At 40.0% G+C, this 20,131-nt stretch overlaps 1 protein-coding gene across 2 annotated transcripts; it reads right to left on the bottom strand.

The window, feature by feature from the left end:
* Window positions 1-1,612: 1,612 nt before the first annotated feature.
* LOC143804842 (uncharacterized) lies at window positions 1,613-18,748 on the bottom strand. 2 transcript variants are annotated; one of them, XM_077283341.1, is made up of 11 exons: window positions 18,611-18,748; window positions 15,870-16,106; window positions 13,919-15,361; window positions 13,277-13,369; window positions 11,667-11,771; window positions 11,270-11,379; window positions 9,856-10,050; window positions 8,335-8,497; window positions 6,566-6,731; window positions 3,729-3,823; window positions 1,613-3,192 (listed from the first exon to the last, which is right to left on the bottom strand). In XM_077283341.1, the coding sequence occupies exons 2-11, from the start codon at window positions 16,015-16,017 to the stop codon at window positions 3,098-3,100; spliced, it is 2,613 nt and encodes an 870-aa protein (XP_077139456.1). In that variant the 5' UTR covers window positions 16,018-16,106; window positions 18,611-18,748; the 3' UTR covers window positions 1,613-3,097. The 2 variants fall into 2 exon arrangements, with proteins under 2 accessions (XP_077139456.1, XP_077139457.1); XM_077283342.1 differs by having other exon boundaries at window positions 9,856-10,047.
* Between the last annotated feature and the right edge of the window lie 1,383 nt (window positions 18,749-20,131).

The raw sequence follows: 20,131 nt of genomic DNA, 5'->3' as shown, positions 1-20,131 counted from the left end.
GGTCTCATGCTCACAGGACATGTGGATCCATCCTGGTGGAATGAAGATAAGTTTTCTATATGTACCTCATGTATGGATGCAGATGTCCCATGTGCATGAGGTCCTAATATTTTTACACCAGGACAAAAGTGTGATTCTCAGACAAAATGGGGATTATTCTCTTTCAGAATTACACTTTGAAAACATATATTTATCCCATTTACTATTTTGAAATTTTACTAGGGACATGTCATGAGGTCAGATGCACACAGACTCCAGCACTGCCCTAGGATTGTCCGCAGCTCAGCGCCATCCTTCATCGCTCCCTCATACTTCCAGGGCCTCCCCTCCATATCTCTCAGTGAGTCCAGTCCAGGGCCACATCTCCAGATCCCTCTGTACTTCCAGCACTGCCTCTCCAGCTCCCTCTATACTTTCAGCACTGCCCCTCCAGCTCCCTCAGTACTTCCAACGTCACCCCTCCTGCTCCCTCAGTACTTCCAGGGCCTCCCTTTCAGTTCCCTCAGTACTTCCAGGGCTTCACCACAGCTCCCTCAGTACTTCTAGGGCCACACCTCCAGCTCCCTCAGTACTTCCAGTGCCACCTCTCCAGCTTCCTCAGTACTTCCGGCGCCAAATCTCCAGCTCCCTCAGTACTTCCAGGGCCATACCTCCAGCTCCCTCAGTACTTCCAGTGGCATCAAGCCAACTCCCTCAGTACTTCCAGCATTGCTCCTCCAGCTTCCTCAATACTTCTAGCACCACTACTCCAGCTCCCTCCGTATTTCCGGAGATGCCCCTACAGCTCCCTCAATACTTCCAGTGGCATCAAGCCAACTCCTTCAATACTTCCAGTGCCACCACTCCAGCTTCCTTTGGATGTTCACAGTTGCCTCTCCAGTTCCCTCAATACTTTCAGCGCTGCCACTCCAGCTCCCTTAGTACTTCTAGCATCGCCCCACAAGCTCCCTCAATGCTTCCAGTGCTGCCACTCCAGCTCCATCAGGATGTCCATACCTCAGTATGTCCAGTGCTGCCCCTCAGCACCCTAAGGAGCTCCAGACCTGCAGTACTATGGCCAGCAGCACAGGAGCTTCTATTTCCGGGGAGTTTGTATTTCACTGTCTGCGGGCTGCACAGCGACATCAAAAGGGCCGTATGTGGCCAGTGGGCCGCTATTTGCCCAGCCCTGCTGTAGAGTCATAATATTAAATAATTGCAGTTGCCCCTGAAAATGGCGTCAACCAGAATTCTTCTAAAAAAGTGCAGCAGAGTGGCTCAGTGGTTAGCACTGTATGGTGGCTCAGTGGTTAGCACCATTGTTTTTATGTTCTCCCTCGGTTTGTATGGCTTGCTTTACGCACAAATAAATAGTGATAGGGAATTTAGATTGTGAGCCCCGATGGGTACATCGATGTTGGTGTCTGTAAAACGCTGTGGAATTAATGGTGCTATGTAAGCGAGGAAAATAAATAATGTAAAAAAGCAAATTCAGTAGTACAAAAAATGTTGGAAGTTGAAGATTATATTACTCTCCTGAATAGTTACTACAACAAAGCTTTGTGTATTTTGTATTTAGTCCTGGTTTATGCATTAATAGGTAAATCGAAAAAATAACTTCACGCACTCAATATTTTTTTCCAAATTTTTCAAACTTTTATTTCCAAACAGACGACATTCACATGTAAGACTCCAGTGTAAAATAACTAATGAAATAAATGATTTGCACTGTACATATAAATAAATACTTCATGATACAAATTAGTACTAAACACATGATTGAAAAATAAGCACCAAGGACCGTCACTTACTGCGGGAAAGGTCGGCCCGCTGGTCAGCGTCCATTCACAAAACAATGCAGGAGAACAGATGCAGACATGAAATGATGACAACCAAACACATAAAACGGATTTTCTGAACCTGATATTGGGCTGTTTATGATATCCAGAAATATCTCTAGAAAAAAAATTCTGGTCTGCCCCTGACAGAGACTGCACAGCGAGTCCCCTTCTAACTACTGAGCAGTGCTCTGCCAGTGTATACTCTTGCTCAGCTTCCCAAAAATATGCACAGGTCCCATTTAAGTCTTTAGAACCAACAGAACTCTGTTTGAGAAGAAGAGCATGTGCACTAAGAAGTAGTTACTGCACGTGCTCAGTAATGTCCATAGACTTCTATAGGCAGCATTGATTTTAATTTATCCCATAAAAAATCTATGAGAAGCCACACATGTGCAGTACGATGCATGATCAGTAACATCCATAGACTTCTTCAGGCTTCAGTATAAACCAGAGATGGTGATGGGCAAATTGTGTCAGCGCACAGGATCAACCGAACTGAAAACGGAGCAGTATGGCATCCTGGATGTGATTCCTGATTATTTTCCTGGGGCAAAATATATTTCTTTATCAGTTCTTTATCAGTATAACAGTTAGATATGCCGAGTGACTGCGGGAGATTGGTCCTAAACATTGGTCTAGTAGGCCAACTAAGAGGTGGAGTAAGGAAAACTGTGGATCGCACAGTATTAGTCACTCATGTCATGGCACATCTTCTGTTTGTGAAGTCTAGTTTTAGGCTGTCTTAATTTAAGATTACTTTTAATAAGTATTCCCCCTCCATAAATACCTGTGCTCAGAGCACCCCTTCAATAGTTAGAATACACTGATTTTAACTAACAGTGCAAGAAGCAAAACAGCTGTCGGGGGCCAGGGCCTATGGACACTTAGAAAAGAGGTCACTTCCACGATGACTGTCCATGATAGAAAGGGGGATGTGATGGGACAGTAGAAAAATAAACACACACTTCTGGGAAACTAAGAAAAACACATTCATTAAATGACATCCTGAAGTCACTTTTTGATAGGAGTGGTTGGATAATGCTCTTTTCCAGTTTTTGCTGTAGGATCCTCCAGTTACCTGTTGGTCTTGAGTTTTTTACAGTTTTATTTAATCAAACTTAGCAATACCTTCTAAAATAAAATAATGGTTCTTCACATTTTTACAGAAAAATAAATACAGTAAGGATGCAAAACATGTGAATACACTATATTCACACATATATTTATATTTTTTCGTCCCACCTGCAGGACTACTTTCCATTCATGCCACCTTGTTCTTATAACACTTCCTGCTCCATGTTCTTTGCACGCTCAAACAACGCCATTATTTTGGTAGCTGGCACACAACCTTCACGTAATATTGTAATAGATCCTGAAAAGAAAGTGATGTCAGGTGGTAAATAATAATGTTCATCATGCAAACCTCCGTCACAGTAGCCGCTGTTATGTTTTTATGGAATAAAGAATTTGGCCTCTTTGGCTGATCTCTTTCCACATCCCTATCTGAACATATGAAGATAATATTAAGAAATGTCCCATTTGGGACCTGTGTCGTTAACCTGTCAGTGGTCACCTAGCATGTCCAAAATGGCTACCATGGACAGGCTTAGCACAACTCACTCCATTTAACAGATCGCATGGGTTGCGTTGGCCTTCACCCTTTAATTCCTGTACACGGATCAGGATGTACTGGGTTTGAGTTACGGAGTCAGATGCTTGCTAAAGAATATTTTTACTTCTAGTATACTCCCCAATAATGAGTGGCAGTGCTGAGGATATGAATGGTCCTGAGGTTGGGGGCAAAACTTTAGTATCGAGAAATTTCTGCTGATAATATTTTTTTATCCTTATCATTATTTTCTACAGTTTCTATAAGAGGTTTTGGGTGGGTATATTTTATTTTCATACCTTCATCTATTTTGGTGCAGATTACGACTGTTGATCCCACGATCTCGTTGGTATAGCCATCACACAGAACAGCATCCAATTTGTGGCTCAGACGGCTGTGGAGAAATCACATAATACATGTCATTGTACGTCATTAGGACATGATGACGAGACACAAGACGACCTCTATGTATTCATCGAATTGCGATATGTCCGACATAAACAGCAGAATGGAAAGACAACAACATGTTTACACCAACATAATGAATAAATGTCGCCAAGTATCAAACCCTAATAACCATGGTGCCTAAATTAGCGATCTCCCTATGCATACATATTATCTCTTAGCAAACGGAGCATCCGGATGACTCAGCCAAAAAATATTGTAGGGTGTTTAATGCCCTCACATCATTACTCCAAGATGTCATTTACATACACAATTTTCAGACTGATCCCTAAAGAGCACAGAAAAGCATTGCGTTGTCTGACGAGGGCATCAGTTGTGTCCCATTAAGGCAAAAGCCAACAGGTCACATGCAGTTGAACCTGCCCGCACCGGCTGAACCTGCCCTGCACCTGACAGCACGGCTCGACTATTTTATGATTCATGGTTTCTTGCCTCTGAATTCTTGGCCATGTGTAATCTACCTGTACATTGAAGGCGGGAGAGATAGGAAAATACATTCTTTTATTGACTACAGCTCTGCACTTCCATTATGGGAACTTCTAATGGAAGTCATTTTGATGGTGACACCATGTTATGCATTAGCAATTTGTCGCTTCATTACATAAACTCATATGTTTAATACTGGATGTCTGAATTATGACTTGAGAATACAGCTGCACTCAGAAATACTATAAGATGCAAATATTGAATATACGAAGAAGAAGCACATGACTGCTATAGAAAATGTTAGAAAATGAAGGTACTTAGCGCACAAATTGACCAATTCATGAGAGCCCACCAGCCAGCGACAAGACATTTCTCTCTGCTTAATCCTTCCTGCCCTTGTAGGCTCTCAGCCTGGGAGAGGCATATAAGGTTAGGATCCCAACAAAAGGGTACGCCTTGTCGTGCTGGTGGGCTCTCATGCATTAGCCAATTTGTGAGCTAAGTACCGTACCTTCATTTTTTAACATGTTCTATAGCAGTAAAGCAGATCCAACTTCATATATTCAATGTTTGCATCTTAGAGCATTTCAGAGTACAGCTGCGTTTTCTTGGTTATATTGCACCTGTTCACACTTATTCTGTTGCGAGGTGCTGGTCAGTTTTTTGATAATTGTTTTATGTGTTGAGACAAAATTTATACACTACTAAAGGCATTAAAACAAGGAGAGACGTGGGAGCATATGGATATTAAATTAGTAGAAAAATGCTTTATTAAGTAACATACAAATAACAAGCTTAATAGCAAAAAGTACAAAAAAGCACAGAACATACAAAAATGTGCACTTATATAAGGATGATTTAAAAAGAGAGTGGGTAACCCCCGGTGTGCGCTTGCAAAGTAACCATCATTCATAGCTCCATAAAGTGAGGCCAGCTGCTGCTCATACCTATATCGCTATAGTAGCGATGGGCAAATCATATAGTGTATCATAAAGAGATGAAAGATTGAAAGAGCAGCGCTTACCAGCGGGAGGCACCAGGCAGGGCACACCGGTTGGGATCCACAGAACGCGACCCCCAACGCGCGTTTCGCCCGCAAAGAGATGGCTTTATCAAGGCCTTTATCACCTTCCCTTGATAAAGCCATCTCTTTGCGGGCGAAACGCGCGTTGGGGGTCGCGTTCTGTGGATCCCAACCGGTGTGCCCTGCCTGGTGCCTCCCGCTGGTAAGCGCTGCTCTTTCAATCTTTCATCTCTTTATGATACACTATATGATTTGCCCTTCGCTACTATAGCGATATAGGTATGAGCAGCAGCTGGCCTCACTTTATGGAGCTATGCATGATGGTTACTTTGCAAGCGCACACCGGGGGTTACCCACTCTCTTTTTAAATCATCCTTATATAAGTGCACATTTTTGTATGTTCTGTGCTTTTTTGTACTTTTTGCTATTAAGCTTGTTATTTGTATGTTACTTAATACAGCATTTTTCTACTAATTTAATATCCATATGCTCCCACGTCTATCCTTGTTCTAATGACTTCTATGGAGCTGGTCTTTTCTTCTGGTGGGGGGTTAGTGCGCACTATTTAGTGCCTGTCGCTCCTTTCCTTCCCCCCACTGTTGAGAAATAATATGTTGCCTGATTTTGTTATCATTAATAAAGGTATGTGCACACATTGGATTTTTGTTACTTTTTTCCATGCAGTTTTGTCACAAAACCTGAAGAATTTCCAAGTATCGGCAAATGAGGTTCCTAAAGCCTCATTAACACACTGATTATTTTTTCCTTACAGATTTAACTCTACAGTACGTCAATTCTTGCAGCAGATTTCACAATACTAATGACTGGGGAATCATATGCAGTAAAAATGCATTAATAATATGTGGCAAAAAAAAAGTGGCAAAAAATGCTCTTATTTTATGCAGCGTTTCTCCTGCCAACACACCTGGATTTGCAACAAAATCTCCTGCTGCAATCCCGACCGTGTGACATAGAGATTATGTCTTACATAGCAGGTGTTGGCTATTCTAGTAAATTCCCCAGTAACCTAACCGTGTTTTTTGGCTGTGGTGGATAGTTGGCCAATGTCCCCAGCTGGTACATGTTAGTTTGCAGCACATATTAAACTACATAAAGAAGTATGACCTGTAACTATGGCCGGGCTCTAGCCACCGCAGGTTCTAAAGGCAATAAAAGGAGATATTCCTCATTTCTTGCTTCCATTCTGACTGTTAAGCTTACTTTATGACATGATCGTGGTGAGTGCTGTCACTTTCTCCACTGGGGTTGGCAGATGTAATCGCTAATGGTCCTGTCATGTCAGTCAGATGGGCTGTAACGGAGTGGTCTGGGACTCGGATCATTATGGACTCAGCGGTCCCAACGTATTCATAGGCAGCGCCCACTCCTAGAATACACAGAAAGACATGAATATCAACAGAAAATAGTATTGTTCAACAATATCTCAGTATAAAACATCAAGGGCTTCCAGACTTTTTAAGGGCACCTGTCATGTTGCACCTGTACAGTGCAGAGCAGAAGCTGAGCAGAATGATATCTAGGAAAGATTCAGTATAAGGCCACGAGCGTATAACATGGCTGAGTGCTATCTGACGTTTTATCCCACAGTTATACTATAGGGCAGCGCAGATCTGCCATTATTTTCTCATGCCGATTTGGTACAAGACAACAATAGCAGCATGTCGTGGAAGAATCCGAGAATCAGATTGCACGCACTCATACAAGTCTACGAGTGCGTGGGAAACATCGGACGCCAGAAATGGAGGAGATGGAGAAATTACTTACTCCATCTCCTCCACACGTCCACTGCGATTCTGTCATGTGAGGCGATCGGAGCACAGAGCACCGACACTCGGATGACGCTCGCAGTAAAGTTGCAGCTGAGTGTCAATTGTATAATCAGCCCCGATTCTCTCGCATGTGACCCTGGCCTTACTTGTATTTTATTCATTGCTGTTCCTGGTGTTTATATCTATAGGAGTCCAGTGGGTGCTTCGACTAGAGATTGACAGCTTTAGCTAACTTCCAGACCGGTAAGTATCCTTTTTGTTTTCACTTCAGTCTCTGGCTGTGTTACATCTTGGTTGTCGGCAACACAAAGCATCAAAGTGACAATCCTGTTTGTCTCCACAGACTTTTGGCGCTGTCAGTCAGGAAGCTATGCAGTTAACTCCAGGCTATTTAGCTTGCTCCTTTCTGGTGGACACGGGCCATGCTGTCTTCTATTTAAACACCTGAACCTCTGACTTCCACTGCTGGTTAAGTCTACCTGCTCTGGTTCAGTCCTGTGTTCTCAGCTCTGGCTTAGCTTCTTGGTATTCCTGTTTTCTGAATGTGGCCTGTTTCCTCACTATTCCTTTTATTTTGTACCTTGAATGTGCTCCTGGTTCTCACCCGGCTACCTGACCGCTCCTGCCAGCCTGAACCATTGGCCAGCAGATGACTCCATGGTCTCAAACTAAGTGGTCTATGTCTAAGTCCAGATTTCTGTATGGGGGTTAAAGGGAAAAAATCAAGGCATCCCTCAGGATTTGGTAAATGGAGTGGCTTTTGTTAAGCCATTAGCCATTTTTTGAGCCCCCGGGCAATTATTGAGCACCTGAACACTATCTCTGCATGCACAGTTATACAGGGATGACTGTCAATCATTAGTAGCACCACCTGCTGGATTCATATGCATACACAAATCAGGGATTTCAAGGAATAAAATGCAAATTTTACTGAAACTTTTCCCACAAATATGGATATAAATCTGATCAGCTCATTCTGCACTATAACATCCGGCCTGCAGATTTGACATCATTTTCAATATGACATGTTCCCTTTTAAGCTATGTAAAAGTAAAATGGAGCAAGGTAGCAGAAGGCAAACTAGTGACTACACACCGACAATGCCCTGTACATAGAGGCATGGCTACAGAAGGAAATGTCCTCCTAGGTACAAGGTATACGTTACAATAATGAAATAAAAATATTGTATTTTTCACTTACCAAGTCGTTTTAGCCATTCACCTTTCTTTACAATGCAGCTTATCCCTCCAGGATAGACTAAATCCATGAATCTCCACAATAGTGGACTGAATGGAGGATTTATTACCCTCAACTGCTGCAGGCTAGAAATACTTATACAGATGGGCTTCTCTGAAGGTCGTTCCTGCAGGAAACATCAAATGTTATAGTAAGATGAAATATGTGTGATATCTTATATGTGACAGTAGGAGTATTGATGTGCTACTAAAGCTCAAAGTGTTCTCACATTTAGAAAACTTATTGGTGATAATGACACAGTGTATAGATAACTTGCTTGCAGAATATCTGTGGAGGACAAGGCCAACATAGAAAAGCTCCACCTGCAATGCCCCACCTTATTATCACTATTAGTAAGTTCAGCACTCGGAAAACAAATTTTGTTCTAATCATTAAGACATTAATATTAAGTATTACTCATGTGCCTATTACACTCACATTTACACCATCCATGAGAACACCTTGGATCTGAGACTGCTTAAGATCTTCCCAAAGTGAGAAAAGTGCAGTTGAGTAAATCTCACTAATTTGCTAAACTAGTTCAGGATGTTACATCGATGTCAGCACAGAATTAAATATTATTAGAGTGCCTGATTTCTCAATAGATGGCTATTCTGATCTCCTTCTCAAAACAGTGACACACCAAGAATGCTCTTCCCCACGTGCACCTTGTGCCGTCTCCACCTTCTCCCAGAGAGACAGTAATGTGCTGCCATTAATACTCACTTGTATGTACTTGTTAGCCTTGTAAAATATGGCTCATCATATCATTACCAGTAGGTAGACGTAGCTTTTCAGGAACCACCTTCCTACTTACTATCTGCATATTACACTGCTTGTAACCAGAAACATCTACAGAATACATTGTCAATCCCTTTAAAGGGAACATGTCACCTAGGAAAATGCTGTTTATTATATATATATATATATATATATATATATATATATATATATATATATATATATAAATATATATATATATATATATATATGGTAAATCTGCAGGTAAATAACGTTACAACGCTGCCCAGCCGCCTTACAGAAAGCGCGGAAGAAAATGAACTTATTTCCTTCTGAGATTCACCAGCTTTCATTCATGGGGGCGTGAAAACAAGGAAAGATCCTATCTTCTAGTATGCAAATTGCCTCTTCAGAGAGGAACAAGACTAAAACTCTAGTGCACCTATTGAAATTAGCAATCCTAAAAGTCAATATCGACCCTTGCCATATGATGTAGGATAAAAGCCAAATAGGAATCTCAATTTGCAGACACGTGTTTTGGGGTGTGGCCCTTCATCAGTGCAAAGCATGAGATCTGATTTGGCTGTAATGAGCAGCTCCTGACTGGGATTTAAGAGGTAATGTTTCTCCGTGTGGAGAGTGACATGTGAGGTCTGACATGCCAAAAGTGAGGAGGCTCACTACCTTTATTAAGTTTATACCATCTGATTACTCAATAAGACTGTAGGGCTTTGTTGGTCTCACCTTTATAGTATAGATTCTGCTGATGGCATCTGGATGTTTGCATGAAGCAGCCAAAGCATAGACGGTATCTGTCGGGATGCCACATACACCTCCACTTTCCAATAATTTTGCTATACTTCTCAGGCCACTTGTACGATGAGACTGGGGCAGGACGCATGAACTAGGAACAGCTTCCTTGTTCTCTGGCATTTGCTTCTATGACAACATTAAGTTGCAAAGTTAATGATTATTCCAATATTTACTGCTTAACTTGCTCATCCCTTGTTATGTCTATACAGAGGGCAATAGAAAGCAATTAGCTTTGCAATTAGCAATTAGACATGATTTTTTTATTACAACAACCCCAGCTGATAGTCTACCACATGGTGGACTTTTTTCCCGTGTATTGTACTCCCCTACATTTCAACCTCTTTCCTATTGCAGATCATTAACCACCTTGAATTAAATATTTCACTCTACTTTCCCTACTATTTTGCGCTATAAATCTTATAATATCTAACCACAACATTGCTTGGTGAGATGCAGGCAGTACAATTTCACCCTGCTGATGGCACAGGGTAATTATCCTTCCTTCTACATTCTGGTAGGCTAAGTATATATTCATGGAGGCAGAACTGTCATATTCTTTATTATAACTACATGACAGAAGCTGTCTAATCATCATCAGTGCCTGTGATAAGAGTTTGTGTCAACCTTATAAAGAGCTTGTATAGTACAGTCTGTGTAAATTTGAATGATACATACAGGTGGAGTATGCACTAAATTAACATTTGTTCAATGCCATAGGTCATTAAACAATTTTTGATCTACTACTTTCTCTTATTGTGTGCTATTAATCTGATAATACCTCAGCATAGCATTACATGGTGAGATGGAGGTAGTACCATCTCATCCTAGTGGAGTGACAGTGTAATTATTCTCATAGGCAAAGTATATATTCATGGAGGCAGAGCTTTATTATAACTGCATGGCAGGAGCTGTCTAATCATCATCAGTGCCTATGATAACAGTTTGTGCTCACCTTGTGAAGAGCTTGAATTGGACAGTCTATGTAAATATGAGTGATGTAGTAGTAGTAGTAGGCACCGAACAAACATTTTTTAAACAACATGGCTTGTTATGCAATTTTTAGATCATGCCTAAGTAGCCCCACTATGCAAAAAGTGTTTTACTTCATACTGTTTTAATGTAATCACAAAAATTTTTAGTTTAGTGATACAAATAGTAAGAAAAAAACAAACAAACAAACAGATGAAATACTGACACATGGAATTCCAAAATGGGTCAGGTGGGAAATGCTAGTTTTTATCATAATAGCCCTTTTTCCATGCATTTGATATTGTATAAACCATTATAAATACAGACAAGTAATTCTTAACCTGGGTCACCTATTCCATTACTACGTAGTGTTTACCTTGAACAATGGAGGTCCCAGTGGAATCAGTTCTTTGTTGAACAAGCAATTTATCATAGAAGCCACAAAGCCATAAAGGCAAATGATGCTAAAGATGGATAGCACGGTTACTGGAGGGGAAAAAATTGGAAAAGACCAAAATAAAGATAGATATATTAATACCAGAAAAAATATAAAAAAGTGACTTTCAAATTATTTTTATATATCAATATGACACGTGGAGGTAAGAAACGTCGTATTATATACTGTTTAAAAAAAACGCTTCTTATCATTTATCAGTGTATAGAGAGGAGATGTGAGAGAAGGAGAAACCAGAGAAAAACAGAAATGTATTTTCACTTTCAATATATAATATTCACATTGTCAATAATTCTTCAGCATTTTATATAGCACTTACTTTCGAACTGCAGAGGAAGCTTTTCCAAAGTGAAGAGGAGGAAGCTGACAATCACAACCTCCATCATGACGGTAACAAGTAGAAGAACGGCGTTAGCATGAGTAGCTGGAAAAAAAACAATGAAGGACATAAGGGCATGAAGTAAAATCTGTAAAAAAAATTTTAACGGTCAACTACATTTTATCAAGTGAAGGTTTTATCCTAGTAAATATTTCAAGAGCAGTGCCTAATGTGAGCCCCCCCATTCAAAAATGTCACAGAAAAATACATATTTCTTGTAAAGCATTAATTCTGCAGATTTGCCTTATCTTGATGCTTGGATAGCTGTTTCTCATGACTTGATGGATATCTAGTGGTCTTAGACTCTTTTGTATGTAAATATTGTGTGCGTCGGTTGCCTTAAGGCTCCATACACATTAGATAGCTCTTGGCAGAACGATGCTTTGGCAGGTTGTCTATAAGCCATCTTGGGCCGCCTCTTACATACATAAGAGCACTCATTCGGTCAAGTGCTTCTGTATCCTCTATGTGAAAGCCACAGATGGACAACTTTGCCAGTGGCTTTTTTTCAGGGAGAACAATGTCCGAAATAGGACATGTCCAATCAACATCTCCCCGAAACATCAGTTGGCCAATGCCCTCATACACATTAGAGTGTTGGACAAACCGTTGGATGAACCTGCCAATCCCATTTGGTGTGGCCGACATTAGTCTGATGTGTATGGGGGCTTCAGTTGCTGCACCTTCTGGTCTTTTAGAGCAATCTCTATGGTTGCTAGACGTTTGTGATGAAATATGGGTATAACCAGATTTTACCACTGTCATGGCCAGGTAACAAACAATGCATGGAGTGGGGACACTTTGATTGGTCCTTTTTAGTGATGAGCGAGTGTGCTTGTTACTCGAGATTTTCCGAGCATGCTCGGGTTGTCTCCGAGTATTTCGCCATGCTTGGAGATTTAGTTTATGTCGACGCAGCTGCATGATTTGCGGCTGCTAGACAGCTTGAATGCATGTGGTGGTTGCCTGCTTGTTAGGGAATCCCCTCATGTATTCAAGCTGTCTAGCAGCCCCAAATCATGCAACTGCGGGAACACAAACATAATCTACGAGCACGCCAAAGATACTCGGAGAACACCCAAGCATGCTCAGAAATCTCGAGTAACGAGCATACTCGCTCATCACTAGTTCTTATCAATCCAAAGCAAATCCTTCTACTCTATGTTCTAAAACAGTGTTCCTCAACTGTGGTCCTCACAAGCCATGAGCCGGTCATGTCTTCAGGATTTCCTGAGTACTGCCCAGGTGATAATTGTATCATCAGGACAGGCAATAATTCCATCGTCTGGGCAATACTAAGGAGATCCTGAAAACATGACCTGTTCATGGCTCCTGAGGTCTGAAGTTGAGGAACACTGCTCTAAAACATATATTTAACTGTATTACAATATTAACTGTATTACCTTCCTTTGCCTTTAATATAAAAAATTGACGTTCAGCTACCACTAAGCATTAATGTTGCAGATGCTGAAGCAGCCCGGTTTTCCTCCATCTAATTTCTAAACAACTTCTCAATTTCCCAGTAAGTAATAACTACAAATTATACTTACCAAACATTATAAGAAATAAGTCGATTACCATAAAAGCAATTGCACCAGCCGTGAACCCTCCATCATTATCTGCAGTGATACCCAGCAAAGAACCTAAGGATAAATGCCATTTATTAGATTTACAGAACCCCAAGGAGAACTGGTGTTCAGTAGATGAAGTTGTACATTCTTTGCATAATTAATAGAAAATATAGAATATTTATATAGAAATCATTTTACACATGATTAGCAGTGATGAGCGAGTGTACTTGTTGCTCGGGTTTTACTGAGCACGCTCGGGTGGTCTCCGAGTATTTGTAACTGCTCGGAGATTTAGTTGTCATCCCCTCAGCTGAATGATTTGCGGCTACTAGACAGCTTGATTAAATGATGTGGGGATTCCCTAGCAGCCAGGCAACCCCCACATGTACTCAGCCTGGCTAGTAGCGGTAAATCATCCAGCTGCCAAATCGCCGAACACTACCAAATACTTGGAGAACACCCGAGCGTGCTCGGGAAAACCTGAGCAACGAGTACACTCGCTCATCAATAATGATTAGTTCTAAAAGAAAATCAACTTTTTTACCTAGAGATAATTTAATTTTTGTTATTACATTAACGTTTTGTAGGACATCATGCATTAAGTGCATCCAAATCACCTACCTGTAAATCGCAGCCACACCCAGGTAGCCCAGATGGCAGAAAAGCAAAATGGCAGAACTGAGCCAAATCTTCGGCCCGCTTGAACATCAATTCTACTGACATATAGCTGGATAATAGCACCAGGGATGAGGACCCAAGGAATAGACAAATGGGCCTGAATTGTATAGTCTAATGAGCTCTGAATAGCAGCCAGAGCAGCCAATCCATTGCAGATATAGAACAATGGGTCTGAAGGACGCGAGCTGAGGTTCTCCTTGATGTCCAGTTCTTCTCCTTGCCTCCTGAAACATTTTCTGCTCCAAACAAGAACATTTTGAAACTTTGCCTTGGCTATGACTACATTTCCAATGGGTATTAACACTTTTTCAGCAATAGAGTTCACAAGACTGGCAAATGTTGTGTAGAGAGAAATCGTGGTAAATATGCTGCAAGTCACTCCAAAAAATATGTATCCAGCCGTGCTTGGAATCTGCTGGATTGTAGATACAGTCACGACAGCAAATGCCATATTATGTATAACTTCTAGTAAGTCCTTATTTAATGACAAAAAGCAAAAGACACATGAAACGGTCACAAAGAACCAGTCGCCAACCATTGACTCTCTGCTCTTGGAGATATTCTCTGGTGAGAGGACTACTGTAATGGTGAACTCTTCCCAAGACTTAACCAACCAGAAAATCCCATGAAAAGCAAATTTAGTAGCGTGGTAAACATCGTCTCGTAGATAACTGTAATAACTGGAACATATTTGGGAAAGCACATTGATGCTGATCCAGATGCAACCTACATAGAAGTTTTTGATGTACCCAAAGCAGTAGAATGCCATGATGAAGGGTGAGATGGTATCACACAGGTAACCTAGTGCCATGGGCTCAGCATACTTTGTATTTTTTTTCTTTTCTTCTTCAGCAGTTTTAGAAGAGTTGCGATTGGCAGAACCAAGAAGTAGAACATTGAAAAGAGAATTCCCAAATCCTGGAAGTACATATCTCTGGGTAATGCCTTTCAGAAGTAAAACTCCTGCTCCATAAAGTCCACACAATACTATTATTAACTCCATAACCCCAGAAACCACTAAGGCCCAGCGGCCAAATAGCCCCACTGCCTCAAATATTAATGTTAGGGTTAAAGCCCCAAACACAAAAGGCATTATGTAGTTGACTGTCGCAGAGCAAAATGCTAGGATGAAGGCAATTAAAATGTAAGCCACCAGTCCAGCCACGGCCCCTTCATTGACTGGAATGTGAGGGATGGTATCTACAGAGGAACTGTTACTGCTGTGGAGACCTAACTCTGAGCCCACAACGATTCGTGTGGCACCATAACTGCTCCACAACGCCGAGAAGGCAAGGAAGGCAGTGCCACTAAGATGGTCATATTTCCGAAAAGAAAGGAATCCAGCAATGAGTTGACTAATGCCTCCAATGAGAATCAGATGAACACCTGCAATGTAAAAGGGGAAAAAAATTACATTTTATCTTAAACATTCTCATCTTCAAGATCCTATCCCAATAAGTAGTAGGTGTAATAATAATAATACCTCCAATTAGAAAGTTCTTCTGATTAACTATGTCACTTACCCATGTGCAGGGCATTGCAGTAGCATAGGTAGTCATTGGTTACAACCACTAACAGCTAGCTAGCTAACTGTTACTATATGAGTGGTCATAACCATAGATACCTAAGCTACTGCAATGCCCTGCACATGGGGTAAGCGACCTTGTGCCATATGCCATTGATGCCTAGGCTGAGTTAATACCTTAATGGTTGGCTAAATCTTGTGTGTCTGATTGGACCTTCCATCAATAACTATTTGCTTACAAATCACCCAACATATTAAGTCCAATCTGTTGGTGCTCAGTTATTATCAATGGTGAAGATGAGACCATGACTTGTACTATATAAAAGGTAATTACTACCTGTCTACTTAAACACAGAGTTGATTTCTTACCTGCAAGAATGTTTTCTGCTCCTCCAGCACTAATAGACGTATTAAATAGGGAGAAGTTCTGCATACAAACAAGGAATGCGCTGACGGCATTAGCCAGGAGGCCTAGCACGGCTGGCTCACTGTAAAACACCGCCGGAAAGCCTTCCATTTTGGATGTTCCTTATTGATGAACGCTCTTCCTCTAGGTCCAAAGTTTCTATTCTTCCAGTAAAAACACAACTATTTAAATGGAGAATCCTAAAAAAAATATATAAATTATTCCTTTAATGCGTCATAAATTATTACGAAGAACAGGAGATATATGACACTTCCAATTAATTGGTGAACGAGAAGAGTTCCAATCCCTACAGTTTAGTAAGAAGGTGCTCATCACAAACCACTGAAAAGAAAAGATTGTATTAGAATAACAATCCACAAAGTCAAAGTAACATTTCGGCCGAGACAAGAGGGCTGTATGACGTCAGTAAGGCAGTATAGGCGCCTTTCCCTAGAGGCAGGAGCCGCCTCATGTCATACAATCGGTTTGTCTGAGGAAGGTCCGGAGTTAACGGCTGTAACGTTACTTTGAGCTTTTCATTGTTTATTTTCATTGGGTGTGCCGAGCATCTTCTTTCTATAAGTTATTATTGGGCCAAAGTCAGCGAGCAGCATTTGTGCTACATTGGTGATAATTTCTTAGAATTTCACACATTTCTGAGTAAATTAATGCTTAAGTGGTTTTACCAGTCTAATGTAAATCTTAATTACTAAAATGTAAAGATCAGCCACTTTCCGATATGCATTGTATTAAATAGTTACATATTTAGGGGTTTAGAAATTGTAGGTCCAAGATTATAACTTTTTAATAACCTCAGTTGATCCAGAGGAAGAAAAAACCAACCAATAGACCAATCAGCAGGCTGCCTTCAGAAGGAAACAGAATGTGGTCTGTGGTCATTAAATCAGCTCAGGAAACCAGAAAAAGAAAGTGTGTAACTTCTTTATCTAACAGAACAAGTTTCGGGCAAAGAAGTGGACCTGAGAATCGTCAGTGAGCTTGTTCTGACATCTAGCAGGACAGTTTTTAACTCTTCTGTCATTTTCTGAGCTCCTCTTGGCTACAGACTACACTAAAGTAGAAGGGGCAGAGAAACCAATACCCTGCAAAAGCCAAACGGTGAAAAAATAGCTCCAAATACATGCATCAGTCCCCAAAGGTGGAAAACCCTTTTAAAGAACAACTTTTTATTTTGAGAATATGTTCCAAAAATCAGGACTCCGAGTACGCCTGGACATTTTCCTGCATCCACAGGTTTTTCATTACCTAACTTAGATAAAATCCAGCAATGCAGAAATGGCCCCATAAGACGTAATCTCTATTTCATCATGGCTAAAACAAAACATCAAAAACACAGGATTCCATGATGACCTGAAATACCTGTTTGGATCTTATTCATGAGTTTCTGTCCCTCTCTGCACCTTCTTATGGTGAGCTATGTATGATCCAACCTCCCTCCCCAGCTCACACTCGGATATTATAGACACGTATTCCTATTCTCTTAATATGGGACTTCCAAGTCATAATCAGTACTAGCAACCGCTAGGCACGTTAATACCATAAACTGGGTGTGCCTTATAATAAAATGCAGCAACTGTTCTGCACTTTTTTACTTTCTTTATAGATTCCAATTGTATATGATTCTAGAAAATTCCATATACTGTACTGATAATTATTTCCACTTCAGCGTGAACTTCTGTTACGAGCTATAAAGCCTATTACAACCAGCTATTGTATAGAAATAGACTGTGACTGCTCTCATTGTGCTATCGGTTATTTCCAGGTATCCAAGATCTATCTGTCATCTATCTGCTTATAAATCACCTGTCCCCATATCTATGATCTATCTATGATCTATCTATCTATTACCTATCTATTATCTATCATCTATCTATTATCTATGTCTATTTATCTATCATCTATCTATCATCTATCTGTCTATTATCTATATATATATATCTATCATCTATCTATTATCTATGTCTATTATCTATCTATCTATCTATCTATCTATCATCTATCATCTATCTATCTATATATATTATCTATCTATCTATTATCTATCATCTATCTATCTATTATCTATATCTATTATCTATATCTATTATCTATCTATTATATAATATCTATATCTATTATCTCTATCTATCTATCTATCTATCTATCATCTATATATCTATTATCTATCTATAGATCTATTATCTATCTATCTATCTATCTATAGATCTATCTATCTATCTATCTATCTATCTATCTATCTATCTATCTATTATCCATCTATAGATCTATCTATATATCTATTATCTATCGATCTATCTATTTATCTATTATCTATCTATAGATCTATCTATTTATTTATTATCTATCTATAGATCTATCTATCTATCTATCTATCTATCTATCTATCTATCTATCTATCTATCTACTTGTAAATCACCTGTCCCCATATCTGTCCTTCTACATACATAACTATCAAACTAAAAAAAATGCAAAAAAGGCTAAACTCTACACGCTCCAACATCTCCAAACTATAGATATGTAGGACTCTACAAGTTAATGAACCTTTCCGGTGTGATCTCCCTGGTCACATTCTCACTTTTCATGCACTTTATCCTTATTGTCCTGTCTCCATAGTGTCAGGTACTACAGACAGGAGCATTGTCAGCACAACACACACATCATTAGTGAGAGGCTTGAGCCCTACCTGGCCGTCAGCAGTCGCCTTGTGTTCTTCTAGATCCCAGAGCTTCTTCATGACTGCCGGAGAGCCACATTTATACTCTTAGGGGCGGAGAGATTTCTCACTCAGCCTTTAGAATTTCCAAAGCAATTTTTGTTTCCTGCTGTAAAGAAATGTAACTTTGGGACATTGTAAGTGAAGAACTTCCTCGTTCCTCCAGTCTACGATAACCTCTCACATAACATTGTGACAAGGTGGCCATTTCAGAGATATTTTATGACAAAACCTGTGAAGTCATCCCCATGCTATTTTTATCACTGATGACCTCCGGCTTTCTCACCACATGAATAATTCAGAGGTATTGTAGGCGCAGACTGATACGTTCTTTGTAGTCATTTTATCCCCTTTGTGGCATTGCGATTTTCCATTTTTGCGCTTTCGTTTTTTTCCTTTCTTTCTTCCCAGAGCCATATCTTTTTTATTTTTCCGTCAATGTGGCCATGTGAGGGCTTGTTTATTTTGCAGGACAAGGTGTACTTTTCAATGACATCATTTATTTTACCATTTCTTGTACTAGAAAATGTAAAAAAAATTTCAAGTGCGTCAAAATTGCAAAAAAAGTGCAATTTCACAGTTGTTCCTTTAGGTTTTTATTTACCATGTTCAAAATATGGTAAAACTGATCTGCCAACGTGATTCCCCAGGTCTGTACAACTGCGCAGATACCAAACATGTATTGGTTCTTTTTTATTTAAGTGGTGAAAAAAAATCAGAAATTTGTAAGAAAAACAATTTTGTTTTTGTCACCATTTTCTAAGACCCATAGCATCTCCATTTTTGGGGATCTGGGGCTGAGTGAGGGCTTATTTTTGATGGCTTGAGCTGTCGTTTTTACTTTTACCATTTTGAAGTAGATACCATGTTTTGATCACTTGTTATTGCATTTTATTGTAATGTTGTTGCAATGAAAAAAACGTAATTCTGACGTTTTTATTTTTTTCTCGTTACACCGTTTACCAATCGGATTAATTTATTATATTTTGATAGATCGCACTTTTATGAACCCAGCGACAGCAATTTTTTTTTATTGTTTTTTTTCATCAGGGCAAAAGTTGGGTGATTTGAACTTTTTGTGTTTTTTAAATTTTTTAAATATTTTTTTTTCACTATTTTTACTGACTTCAATAGTCTCCTCGGGAGACTTGAAGCTGCGATCCTCTGGTCACCTGTGATTTACATACCAGGGCTTAACAAGTTAACAGCTGCATGCGGAGCATCGCTCCATTCGCGTCTTTTTAAAGCACTTGCTGGCTGATTAAATCAACCATCAAGTGTGGGAAAGATGCGACTCAAGTCAAAACCCGCATCAAAGGCATTGACACAACTTTTGACGTAAATTTAAGTCAAAGGTCGCGGGTTAATGGCTGAGTAACTCAGGAACTGTCAGTAAATACACCCAAAATAAAAAAAACTACAACCACAAAATAAAACAGAAAATAGTCAGACTTTTATACTGTAAAAAGATGCTCATGCACAGACGTGGAC

The sequence above is a fragment of the Ranitomeya variabilis genome, chromosome 2 (genome assembly GCF_051348905.1).
Source record: "Ranitomeya variabilis isolate aRanVar5 chromosome 2, aRanVar5.hap1, whole genome shotgun sequence".
NCBI classification, from domain to species: domain Eukaryota; kingdom Metazoa; phylum Chordata; class Amphibia; order Anura; family Dendrobatidae; genus Ranitomeya; species Ranitomeya variabilis.
This window is presented reverse-complemented; position numbering and strand designations above follow the sequence as displayed.

Bases quoted from the DNA above. Each gene is read 5' to 3' on its own strand.
- LOC143804842 (XM_077283341.1), bottom strand. From the start codon at position 16,017: ATGGAAGGCTTTCCGGCGGTGTTTTACAGTGAGCCAGCCGTGCTAGGC. The intron at 15,362-15,869 runs GTAAGAAATCAA...TTTACATTGCAG, and splicing joins AGCAGAAAACATTCTTGCAG to GTGTTCATCTGATTCTCATT. The intron at 13,370-13,918 runs GTAGGTGATTTG...ATTTATCCTTAG, and splicing joins GGTGTGGCTGCGATTTACAG to GTTCTTTGCTGGGTATCACT.